The sequence below is a fragment of the Histomonas meleagridis genome (assembly GCF_020186115.1).
Source record: "Histomonas meleagridis strain 2922-C6/04-10x chromosome Unknown scaffold_61, whole genome shotgun sequence".
Taxonomy (NCBI): Eukaryota; Parabasalia; order Tritrichomonadida; family Dientamoebidae; genus Histomonas; species Histomonas meleagridis.
The window spans coordinates 2,005,413-2,019,414 of NW_027150931.1; the positions used below are offsets into that span (position 1 = coordinate 2,005,413).

Genomic DNA, 14,002 nt, shown 5'->3' on the forward strand with positions numbered 1-14,002 from the left:
GTTCATCTAAAGCATTAAGCATATTTTTAAATTCGATAACATTATCATATCCATTTGAAGATGAAGTCAAATATGTTAAAGATTCATTTGATACTGATGAGACATTAGAATATGTAACATTAAATGAATATTTATCAACACATTCAGTTCAAACAATACCAAAACCGATTACATTTACAAAGCAAATCTTAAATGATATAACTAAATTTTTACCGAAATTTTTCGAATCCAAAAATCCTAATTCAGAAATAATGATCAAAACATTTTTTGAAGGCATTAATGAAACAAGTACAAATTTTTATCAATTAATATATTTATTAATTTGTGGTTTATTAAATTCGAATGAAATCTCAGCGAATGTATTATGTGAAATCTTACGATATTGCATCGACAAAAACATATTTTCGACTGAAGATAAACAATTTACAGATTTACATTTAAAGTTATGCGACATAACAATTGGATTAATACTTAAGAACACAGGAACTAAGAAAGAATCACGAGTACAATTTCTTAGTTATTTATCAGAATTAATTAATGTTAATTCATTTCCAATCGTTTATTGGTTTATGCCATATTTACGAACTATGTTATTAGCAGATTTAAGTATTAACTTTGTAAGCGAAATGATTTCTGTTGGCTTATTTGATAATATATTTCCATTTTTAAATCAACCGAAGTATCAAAATCGTATTGATTCTATTGTTGCATATTTACAAGTTATTTGTACAATTAAAACATTTGATTTTTTTAATTCACATATATTATCAACGATATTAATACAATTAATCTTAAATGAAAGATATCAAAAACTTTTATTGCCATGTTTTTTAAATGGATTAAAAATTAGTAAAAATTTAGCATTATCAAAAGCTAATCCAATTGTATTAAAGATTTCTGGTTTGTTGACGCAATTCTTTAAACAAGCACAAAAGAATAAAAGTCATCAAAACATATCGAATGATTTAATCGAAATATTTATTGAAGCAATACCTTCATTTAATAAAGAAATACCACAAGAGTTAATGAAACAAAAGTTTTTCTTAGTTATTTCAAAATTACCGAAATTTACAAAAGATTCAAAAACATTATTATTAGTTATTAAATTATTATCAGCGATTTGTCAACGATTTCCGAATTCGATTCCATTATTATCATCACCTTCATCAACTATATTTTTAAATTTACAAAATGCATTTAATGACATTAAATTAAATGAAGAAATTGCTGAAAGTTTATTCAGTTTTGCAATGAATAAACAAACTTCATTACAATTTTATACATTACCAATGATACAAAATCGTGCACCATTAGGTATATTAATTAATGTAAGTAAAGACACAGAATTTGATGAATTAATATTAGACGACATGATATCATTATGTAAAGGAAGTACTTCAAATATATTCGAATGTTTTCATATAAACGCATTAAATTATTCACTCGATCGAGCTAAAAATGAAAAGTTACGAGAAAAAGCTTTGCTCTTATTCCAAACTATAGGTTCTTTATTCTTTTCACCTTTATCTATGAATCAAGTGTTTCGATCATTATATAATAATACACAAAATAATCAAAGAACTATATATCATCAAACTTTAATTAAAACTTTGATCGATTTATTAAATAAAGATCAAAGTTTACCTATAAATTGTTTCTTTCATTTTAATGGATTACAAACAGGAATTTTCGGTCCTTCGATTTCTTCAACTATATTAAATTCTTCTTGGACTTTTATTACCACTATTCGATTAGATACACCAACTACTGAAGAAGATCCAATATTATCATTTACTGAAGATAATAATTCGATTTTAAGTTTTTCAATATCAGATAGTGATATTAAAATATGTCGAAATGATTCAAATGTAAATTTCACATCGAAATTTGGTGTTAATTTAAAACGTTTTAAATGGTATCAAATAGCTATTGAATATTCGATTAAAGAAATTATATTATATTTAAATCAAAAGAAAATATCGACAATAAAAATACCGAAATTTGAATTCATTACTAATGGTTTAATACGAATTGGAAGTACACAAGTTAATACATTTAGTGGTGATATCGGAGCAACATATTTAATACAATCAGAAAACATTCATGAAATCTTTGAGAAATATAACTCAAATAAAATCAAAAAATTCATATGTTTTTATGATCCAGAAAATACTAATGAAACTGAAATATTCGATGTAACTAAAGATTCACAAACAGCAGTACTTGTAGGTAATGCAGTAGAATTTTGTTCAACTATTAAAAGTATTATACAATATCAAAGTATTTTCCAATTAATATTACCATTATTTACATTAGTTAATAAAGAATTTGTAGGTGAAGGTAAAGATGAATTATTTTATCAAATATTAATATTATTAAATACGATATTAAATATCTCGAAAGATATGGAACAAAACTTTGAATCAATTGGAGGATTTCGTTTATTAGAAGGTATATTTCAAGAGATTAAACCAGAAGCATTTTTATTAAATATACCTCAAGCTTTAGGAGATATATTAATTAATTTAACAAATGATTCATTACGAAATCAAATGTTAAGATATATATTTATGAATTTTATTTTATGGTCAAAAACTTCTTCATTAATACAAATAAATTTAATTACTAATTTACAAAGTTTATTAATTGATTATCCAGAATATTTTAATTATGTATCATTTGATTTCTTGTTATTACAAATTTGTATTATTAATAACAATCAAATAGAAGAATATGAATTAAATGATGAAAATTATTTAGAATTTAATGATATTAATAATGAAAAAAATGAAAATGATATCGATATTAATGAAATTAAATCATTACAATTTAAGTTTTATGAAGGAACTTTAATTAAACATTTATCAGAATCAACAATAATATTCTTATTAGTAATTGCATTTTATCATAATAATCAAGAAATTAGAAAAAACACTTTCCAATTAATCGAAAAAATTGTGTTATCTAAAGAAAAGAAATTAACTATAGCATTACAATTCTTAAATATTTATGAATTCTTATTAAATCAATTCTTAAAACCTTTTAATGATAAAATATTATATTCGTTAAAGTTATTATATTATGTAAATAAATTAGAAAAAGAAAATATAATAAAAACTAAACAAAAATTTAATGAAATTATATTAATATTACCTTTTATTATTAATGAAAATATTAAAGAATTTAATGATATTTATATGTTATTATATGATTATATATTTAAAGAAAATCAATTTGAATTTTTTGGTTTATTTTGTTATTGTTCTCAATTCATTAAAAATAAAAAAGAATTTAATATACCAATCAATTTATTATTAGAAGATAAATCATGGCCATATTGGATATTATTAATTTCTTATAATAATAATAATGAAAAAGGAAAAATTTATGCTGATATTATACTACAAACTAAAGATGAAAATATATTAAATACAATTTTATTATTTTTGAAATCTATTTATTATATATTAAAAATAGATATATATCCATTAATTTGTGATATATGTAAAAGAGTTATAAATGGAATTATAAATGAAACAAATTTACATCAAAAATTCTTAACAATTATAATAAGAGAATTATTATCAACTTATGAAATAGAAAATGTTGAATCATATCAAACATTAACATCATCAAAAACAAAAATTTTACTTCAAGAATTATTAGTCTTTAATAATAATATTAATGATATTATACATTTTTATATTCATTATGATTCAGATTTATTAATATCATTATGTAATATATTAGAATTAAATCCAAATCTTGAATTAAATATAACAGAAAATAATAAATTTTATACATTTTCATTTTATTCATTATTTATGTCATTATTAATATTATTAAGTGAAAACAAAAACAAATTATATGAAAAATATTCAAACATCGCTATAGATATTAAAAATAAAATACCAGATCAAATATTTAATGAATCGATTTCATTTCTAAAGAAAATAGATCAAGATAATCTTCCAGAAATCGATGAAATCATTGAATTAAATGAATATGAATTATATAATTATATTGATTCATTTAATAAACGAATTGAACAAACAATGAATGAAATTTCAAATGATAATATTAATAATGAAATTTTACAAATCTCAAAATCATTACAAACATTAAATAATTATCAAAAATTAATTGACTTTAATTCAAATGAAGGTATTATTAATACATATAAAGAAAGTTATGTTCGAGAACTTAAACAATTTTTGTTTAATGAACGATTAAATTCGAAATTATCTTCAACATATTTACGAGAAGTTAATTTTAATTTATTATCATTAAATACCTCAGACTTAAAATGGAAATTTAATAATAAAATCGATTGGACTTTACGATGTATGACCTTAAAAATTAATCGAAACTTTGATAAACATCAAAAAGCTTCAGCTATTCGAGATTCATTACCATATTTAGCTGAGAATAATGATCAAGAGTTAACACCATTTAAACGAATATTAGATCAAAATGTCCCAACAAATACAAATAAAAAAGAATTAACACTTGCATCATTCCATGTATTATATATTACATTATTATATCGTTATCAAGGGAATATTCATATATTATCAGATCGAATATTATTTGATGGAATTGCCGCATTTAATTCATTCGGTATTCCTTTACAAGAAAAAGAGAGAAAAGATAAAAAGAAAATAATTAAAATCCCATTAAATTTAATAAGTTTTATCTTTAATCGGAAAAATGTTATTGAAGATAATGCTTGTGAAATATATACAACTAATAATAAGTCATATTTATTCTTTTTTAATACAAATGAAATCCGTCAAAACTTTTATACATCGATTAAAAAATGTTATAATATGATAAATAATAATAATAATGTAAATAATGATGAAAAACGATTTGATTTCTTTAGAATTTGTAGGAAAACTTGTAACTCAATATATCAAAACTTAAGTGGTAATGAATTATTAACAAAAGGAGGATTCATCGAAATGTGGCAAAACCATAGTATTTCTACATTTACATATATAATGATATTAAATTTGTTGTCTGGAAGATCATTAAATGATTTATCACATTATCCTATCTTTCCTTGGGTATTTAAAGATTATCATTCGAATGAAATTAACTTAAATAACCCGGATGTTTATCGCGATTTTAATTTACCTGTTGGCGCATTTAATCAACAAAGACTTCAACAACTGATAAAGTTATATGACGCTAATGTAGAAGTTACTGAAAAATGTATTTATAGAACTCATTATTCGAACGCTGCTAATGTTATTGGTTTTATGATTAGATCTGAACCTTTTACAACTTTACATATATTATTACAAGATGGTAAATTCGATCACGCTGATCGATTATTTTTGGGTATTCCAGAATCTTTTGAATCTGCTTCTTCAACTTTAAGTGATTTCCGTGAATTAATTCCTCAATTTTATAGTGATTTCCATTTTCTAATTAATGAAAATAAATTCGATTTGGGTAAAACAATGACTGGGCGGATAGTAAATGATGTGGTTTTACCAAATTGGGCTTCAACACCTTTAGATTTCATTGGAATACAAAGAAAAGGTTTGGAAAGTGAATACGTATCTCAAAATATTAATAATTGGATCGATTTAATATTTGGTGTATATAGAAGAAGTTTCGAAAAATATAACGTTTTCCATTTCTTTTCATACCCGGAATGGATTAACGACCCAATCGTAAAGAATGATAAGACATTGTTCATGTTAGGTACTCATCATAGTGCTAATTTTGGTATTTGTCCAGACCAAATTTTATTCAATCAACACCCTAAACGGTTCCCGCAACCGTCGAATTTACCATTGAAATCACTTGATGCCAAATTCGAAGTAGTGAATTCAGATGTTTTAACATTTGAAGGTCAGTATGTGCTAAGTACTAATTCTAATGTTCCTTTCTTGACATGCATAAATGGGAATTCGATCAAATTAGGAATGAAAATTAAAAAGAATCGATTTAAATGTATTTTATCAATTCCGAATTCAACTTTGATCCTTATCCCTCGAGGTGGTTCTTACGCGGCTTCTTATAAATATAATGGTACAAATGGAAATGTAACACTCACTGCTCGTGTATCACAAAAATGTGGTCCAATTTTATGCTCAACTATCATTAGTGATAGATATTTCGCTACAGGTGGTAGTGATTGTTCTATTAGTATCTATGAACTCCCTTCTCTTGAACTTTTTACAACATTATCAGTTCAATCATTTCCTGTTATAGGTATCGCTGGAGACGCTTCACTCGACATCTTGGTCAGCGTTGATGAGAATCATCAGGTTTATTGCTCTTCAATTGATGACAAAAGATTCATTTATAGCTTCAAAATTAATTGTCAAAATGAATGTCGACACCAATTACTGGTCACAAAATGCGGATTTATTGTGGCGTCTTCAAGCGTTTCTGAGAATACTAATGGTACAATATCAATTTTCGATATTTGTGGAAATGAATTAAAATCAATTCATGTGACAGGACATGTAGTAAAGATGTTAAACCTTCAAGCAGAAGACTTCTCAGAGTACATAATTGTGGTATTGGAAACAAAAAAGATTATTGTCATAGATGCTTATAAACTATGCGTTATAAAGGAAATAAATGAACAGATAGAACCGGAGTTCGTAAATGTAATCATGGGCGAGAAAAGAATTTTAGCAATAACAGAAACCGGAACAAGAAAAATTTGCTCATATAAATTTTAGTAAATAAACGATTACAATTAGAGATTTTAAGTGTTTAAACCTGTTATATTGCTTAATTAAAGTTAGAAAAAATCATTCAAATATTGCAATAATCACTGATCTAAAATTTTGGATTGATTAATTTTTTGTGTTGTCTTCTTTTTGATGAATTACTTAGTTTTAGTGTATAATTTGAGCTTCACAACAATAAAGAAATTGGTTTATTATCTGTAAATCATTGAATTCGGGTGGTTGCACAAACCAAATGAGCGTTGAAGAGGCAGCAAACGGATATAAAATTGTTGTGGTTGGAAGCTCTGGTGTAGGTAAATCAGCAATGGTACAATGTTTAATTACTGGAAGTTTTCGTGAAGAAGAACAACCAACAATTGGCGTTGAATTTAAACCTTACACAATTCAAGTAGAAGATGAAAATGTTAAATTACAAATATGGGATACTGCAGGACAAGAACGTTTTAAGTCTGTTTCAAAGGCTTATTTTCGAAATGCTTTAGGCGGCATTTTAGTTTTTGATATAACAAACAGAGATAGTTTTGATGATTTAGTAGGTTGGCTTAATGACATGCGTCAATTATGTGCTCCTAATGCATCCATTATATTAATCGGAAATAAGGTTGATCTCGAAGACGATCGAGTTGTAATCGAAAGTGAAGCAAGCGCTTATGCCGAAAGATACAATTTAAGTTATATGGAAACATCGGCTAAAAGCGGCAAGAACATTCAAGAAGCATTTATTCGACTTGGAACAGAAATCGTGCACAAAGTAAAGTCTGGAGAAATCGTTGTGCCAAAGCCATCCGACAAAACACTTCTGACTGAATCAAATATTCAAACGAATAATAACAAATCTTGCTGCTAAAGTGTTATAAACAATCTTTCATTTAATTTTTCTTTTATTCAAACTTTGAATGATTTCCAATTATTATATCAGAAAATTGAAATATTTTATGATCTTTAACATTAAAATTAATTTCTTCTTGTTTAGATAAATACTTTTATGTGATGATCATTTAAAAATGTTTTAAGTGTGATATATAAAATGATTTCTAAACATTATAATATCAATTCGTTAAAGAAAAATCATATCAAATGAATATTCTTGTAATTGGGATCAATTTCTTCTAATGTTATCCATATGATCATTTATGCTTAATTATATGTATAAGTTCTAAAAATATTTAGGAATATTTCATGTATTTTCAGATGCTTTAACAAGTGATGTTTCAAATAATATAACTAATTTCCAAATATTATTTTGAAATATCAAATTTAAAATAAATATTAAATGAAACAAATATATATCTTTATCATTAATATCAATTCCTTCTTGTTCAAAAAGTAGTTTAACTATTTCTGTATGACCATTTGAAGATGCCAATATAAGTGCTGTATTAAATAAATAAAATAATCTCCAAATATTATTTTGAAATATAAAATTATTAATATAAATAATAAATAAACAGTTAAACAAAAGAAATAATTTCAAGTTGAAAAATTAATAAAATAAACAATTTGAATATTAATATTTACAACAAAAATGATTATACAGATGGAAGTTCGACTCCATGATTTGATCTGTTGCATTTTCAACAACAGAAACCGATTTTTGCAAAATCTGTTTGGAGATTTTGTTTCTCTGTTGTTGCTCTAAAATGGCCTTTTGTAGCAAACGTATTTGATCATTTAAAAATTTGATTTCTTCATCCACCAAAATTTTAGGGTTATCAGATGCTTTATGCTTAGCGTTAACTTTCATTAAAACATTATTAAATGATTTAACTTCAATTTCCTTTAACTTTTTGAGTTTTTCTTGCTTTCGTACTTCATTTAACTTTTTTTCATTGTTATTTATTCGCTTTTGTTGAAGATCATTTTGTAATTTTTTGATTTCGTTTTTAGTATTTTTTATTTTTTGTTTTTGCAAATGAAGTTCTTTATTTTTTTGTTGAATATGCTTTATAATGTTTGTTCGAATTTCTTCTTTTTCATTAAATTGAGTTTGGAGTTTTTTGAATGATGAAAAAATAGAATCGAAAAAATTTGAAATGTTAATATTTGAATGTGTAAATTCTCTTAATTGGATTAGATCAGCTAGTTCCTTGAACTTTTGAAGTATTTTAGGGCTGAAAGTATTGAATCTTTGGTGTGATGTTGAGGTTTGTTCTTGGATAAGATCGAATATTTGATTATATTTTTTTGAAATTTGTTGTTTTTGTGTAATTTTATTTTTTGTTTCAATCAATTTTGCTTTCTTCTCATCTATTAATTGTGTAAATTTATTGCTATTTTCCTTTTCTTCTTTCAATTTATTTAACAAGAACTCATGATCAGAATTTTTTGTAGAAATTTGATTTTCCATATCTCCTATTTCATCACGGAAAATTTTTGCCTTCGCTTTGTCATTCTCAATAGATTTCATCATGGATTCAATGTTTGAAATTAACTCTTCATCTGATTTTATTCTGCCATTAAACAAATTCATTAATTTCTTTGAACGCTGAACAAAAGAAGTGTTTGCTAAAGTCATTGATTGTTTTGCTATTTCTAAATCATATTGGTACCCATCAAGAATTAATTGTGATTTCTTAATATCCCGATTAAGTTTTTGTTGTTGAGCAGTCAAATCAGCCTTTTGTTGGAGTAACATAAACTCAGAGTCCTCACTCGAGTTAGAAAGGATTTCAGACATCAGGAAAGAATTACGTTAATGTACGTTTAAATCTTGGGGGTACCTAATGCCGATCATTTTTACACAGCATAACTCACAAATTTCGATCGTTTAAATGTGAAAGAATTTTTGATTATTCTACAAAAAGTGCAGAAGTCGAAAATTGTTTTCTAGGAGTTAATTCTGAACTTTCTACGCCAAATTTCAACGAAAAAAACAGTTAAAGTATGACCGAAAGTACTTGTTTCCCTAAATCCATTTTTGATATTTAAAGTTGATTTTCATTTACATTGTCGTAAACATATTTGCTGCTATAATCTTTGCATTTAATGTTTTTATTTTCAAACTAAATTCAAAAAATATATTTGGATCATAATATAATATTTTTATCATTTTCTTGAGTAATTTCTAAATAGGAAGAATTTGTTACTTTACGCATAAATTCATGAGTTCTATTTCCAAAGAGTAATGCGAAAATGAAATGTAGGAGATTCTCCGAGTGTTATTAACGGTCGTCTACTTTTTCAGAATGTCGCATCTCGAATTTTTGATTCACACCCAAATGGATGAAAAAACACAGCTTGAAAATATATCCAATTCAGATTCAGACACAGGTGTTGGGAATCAAGAAGAGAGCTCCCATGTTTGGGCAACAATTAACATTTTATCAGAAAATCCAGAATATCCTGGTCAAAAGAATAACGAAGTTAGAACTTCTCGATATACAATTTGGAGCTTTATTCCATTAACTCTGCTTGAAAACTTTCGAATTCTTTCGAATATATATTTTTTACTAATCTGTATTATTTCATTCCTTCCATGGTCACCTGTAGGTTGGCTTTTTCAACTTTTACCACTTATTTTTGTTATTGTTGTTTCCATGATCAAAGCAGGCATTGAAGATTATATGAAGAAACGAGAAGATAATATTCGAAATAGTCAGAAAACTTTTGTATATCGCGATGGTCAATGGACCACCATTAAAGCCAAAGAGGTTGTTGTTGGTGACATTATTAAGATCACAGAAGATTCCATGGTCCCATCAGATATATTATACATTGGTTCATCACAAGAAGATAAACTTGCCTATTACAACGAAACCAATCTTAATGGCGAAAGTGCTGTTAAGACCATTAATTGTTTTCCATTATTCCAAGATTGTGATCCATTATCTGAATTCACGAATAAACAATTTACTGTAGAAATTGGTGAGCCTGACCGAGATCTTACCCGATTTGATGCACGTCTTAAGTGTGGTACTAATTTTTGGGCGATCAATATTCACAATGTTCTATTACGAGGAATGTGCACCAATTATACGCAAGATGTATTAGGAGTTGTTTTACGTACTGGCCATGACTCAAAGATCATGAAGAACATGAATCATCCCAGTGCTAAACTTACGTCATTTGATCATAATCTTAATCGAATGCTTTTAGCCATTTTCTGTATTAAAGTTATCATTTGTATAATCTCTGCAGGTGTTGGTTGTGCTCTTGAAGTTAAATCATCATTTTCTATTATATCCGAAACACTTCCATCACAAGGAGCATCATTTGGACAATATTTTATTCAATTCTTTCTTTTGTATTCATATTTAATACCTATTTCATTAACAGTCACAATTGAAATCTTACGATTATTCCATAAAATACTTGTCGATAGAGATCCGACAATATATGATCCAGAATTTGGTACTGCGACTGCGCATAACTCAAGTCAAATAGGACAATTAGGTTTAATCACACATGTTTTATCAGATAAAACAGGAACATTAACAGAGAACAAAATGGAACTTTTAAAGTTTTGTAATGAAACGGGTAAACATTTAGCAAATGAATTTTTAGGGCAAATTAAAAATGATCATGAAACAATTAAACCAATGTTACCATTTTTATTTGCGATGGCTGCATGTAATAATGTTATAGTGTTTAAGAAGTCTAATGGCGAAATCGAATATAATGCTGATTCACCAGATGAAGCAGCGTTTGTAAATTATGCTGCTGAATGTGGAGTAAAACTTATCGAAAGAGGTTTAACAACAGCGAAGTTTGATATTTTAGGCGTCGAGAAAACATATGAAATAATTTCAACATTTCCATTTAACTCTGATCGAAAGCGTATGTCGATCTTAATACGAACTAAAGGAGAAGATGCAATATTATTATGTAAAGGCGCAGATAATATTATCTTCGAAAGATCAAACAAAGAATTATATGAAGAAGAAATTAATGATTTTGCTGTAGAAGGTTTACGAACTTTAGTGTTCTCACAAAGAATCATTCCGGATGACTTCTTAGTTCCTTGGCTAGAAGAACATCGTGCAGCAGAAGCATCGTTAGCTAATCGTGATGATTTAGTTGCACAATCATCTGCTAAAATCGAATGTAACTTAGATATAATTGGCGTAACTGGTATCGAAGATCGACTTCAACCACAAGTTCCTGAAACTATTAAATGGCTACGTAAGGCAGGAATTGGATTTTGGGTATTAACAGGAGATAAACTTGAAACAGCTATAGCTATAGGACGTACATCCGGAATTATATATCCTGATTCAGATGTATTAACTATTTCTAATCCAGATGAATCAACAATCCGAAGAAAACTTAAACAATTAAGTGAAGATTCTGATACATATAATTTACCAGTATTAATCGTCACTGCGGATTCTGTTAATATTTGTTTGAATGAATGTATCAATGAGTTCATGGAAGCATCATCAAAAATGTCATCAGTTATATTATCAAGAGTTTCGCCATTCATGAAAGCACAAGTTGTACAAACAGTGAGTTCACAAGGTGCTATAACTTTAGCTATTGGCGATGGCGCTAATGACGTCTGTATGATACAAGAAGCTCATGTAGGTGTAGGCGTAGCAGGAAGAGAAGGTTCACAAGCTGCGCAATCTGCCGATTTTGCTATTCCACGTTTTAGGTTTTTAATTCGCTTGTTGACAGCACATGGACATTGGTCATATTATCGATTTTCTTACGTAGCTATGATAATGCTCTGGAAGAACTTTGCGTTTATATTTGCGCAATTTTGGTTTAGTTTTAGTTCAATGTTTACTCCTACGACATATTATGAGGATTTCTTTTTGAGTCTTTTTAACTTATTGTTTACGATGTTGCCGCCATTTATCTTCGGTGGCACTGAGCAAGATTTACCATTTGAGACACTGAGACAAAATCCGGTTCTATATAAAGTATCACATGATCCGATGAAAATATTGAATCTGTTATATTATATAGTGATCGCATTGTATCAGTCCGTCATTGCATATTTCTCCGTTAGGTTAAATCAAGGATTCGACTCACTCGCTTCAAGTGGAGTCGCAACGTATTATAACGTTGTTTATATTGTGTCTGTGCAAATATTGATTTGGATGCACTATTATAACAAGGTGAGTATAATCATTTGGATTGTGTCTTTGGTTTTGTTGCCAATTGTTTCTTCCGTTTATATGGCGGCGTTTAATGCAGAGTTAGAAGGCATAATGACAAGTTATTGTTGGGGTAAGGCTTCGACTTGGCTGTGTTTGATTATCTCTGTGATTTTGGGCGTGTTGCTGCCTTCCATCATAGACTTCACAAGAAAAAGATTTAGACCTTCAACACATAGAATTTACGAAGAACGTGTTTGTTTGAAATCTAAGAAAGACGATTTGGGCGGTTTGTCGTTGGATGATCAAGATTAAATAAATTATATATTTTGATTTGAATAATTATTAATTTCGAGATGAGTGGGAACTGCATCGTGAAAATACTTTTGAGACTTTAGGAAAAAATTGGTATATTTTGAAAGCTTTTAAATCATAAAAGAAGTATAAAAGTTAATACTAAAAAAAAAACTATAAATAAGTTTTGCGAAGAAAGTTATTAAATAATTTGATCATTTTTTAAAACAATTGAATATTTAAAATAAATTATAATCTCTTTTTATTTACTGGATTTTATTGTGCTTTTGGATAATTGGTCATATTTCAACTGTTGTTTATTTCCAAAAAATAAAAATAGTTCCCTATAATAGAAATATAATGACGCAATAAAGATTGAGCTCATCCTTCACAATTCACGATTAGAAATACGATCCGACAAGATAATGGTTTGATATATTTTCCGTCGATGACATAAGTCAAAGCATTTGGCACATCTTAAAATTATTCGATTTATTCTATAAATAATTCAGATATATATTAAGGCACTTTGAGAATGCGTTAATTGAAAATGGACATTATTATCGTTTTGATCTATTAGCCAATTAAATAAAACTGACTAAGAAATAAACCCACAATTTTTCAATTGTAATCGTTCCACTATAGAAAATTCAATGTTCATTCAAATATCAATTTTCCAGATTGCTTTTTCAAAATCGATTTTGAATTCGATTCAAAAAAGTTATGGGTTTTGGTCTGTCTGTACTATTTCGTTGTGTGTCGCAATTTTCTGATACATCTATTTAATTCGATTGCCTTTCGCAATATGACATGTCGTTCATCGTTGTTAGTTTCCAAAAACATTATGATCAGTGATATATGTCGAAATGCCAATTTCGATTATAACCAGCAAACTTTCGATACAATGAATAAGCATGATAATTATAGTCATGATTACCATTTTTCTAT

The 14,002-nt window shown here is 27.1% G+C and overlaps 2 protein-coding genes across 2 annotated transcripts; both read left to right on the forward strand.

Annotated features, from left to right (window-relative positions):
• Nucleotides 1-6,951: 6,951 nt before the first annotated feature.
• GO595_010636 (Ras family protein) lies at nucleotides 6,952-7,566 on the forward strand (the record flags this gene model as incomplete). The annotated part of the gene is made up of 1 exon (XM_067913337.1): nucleotides 6,952-7,566. The coding sequence occupies one exon, from the start codon at nucleotides 6,952-6,954 to the stop codon at nucleotides 7,564-7,566; it is 615 nt and encodes a 204-aa protein (XP_067769374.1).
• Nucleotides 7,567-9,937: 2,371 nt separating this feature from the next.
• GO595_010637 (phospholipid-translocating P-type ATPase, flippase family protein) lies at nucleotides 9,938-13,075 on the forward strand (the record flags this gene model as incomplete). The annotated part of the gene is made up of 1 exon (XM_067913338.1): nucleotides 9,938-13,075. One exon carries the CDS (start codon nucleotides 9,938-9,940, stop codon nucleotides 13,073-13,075), a length of 3,138 nt encoding a protein of 1,045 aa, XP_067769375.1.
• Nucleotides 13,076-14,002: the final 927 nt, after the last annotated feature.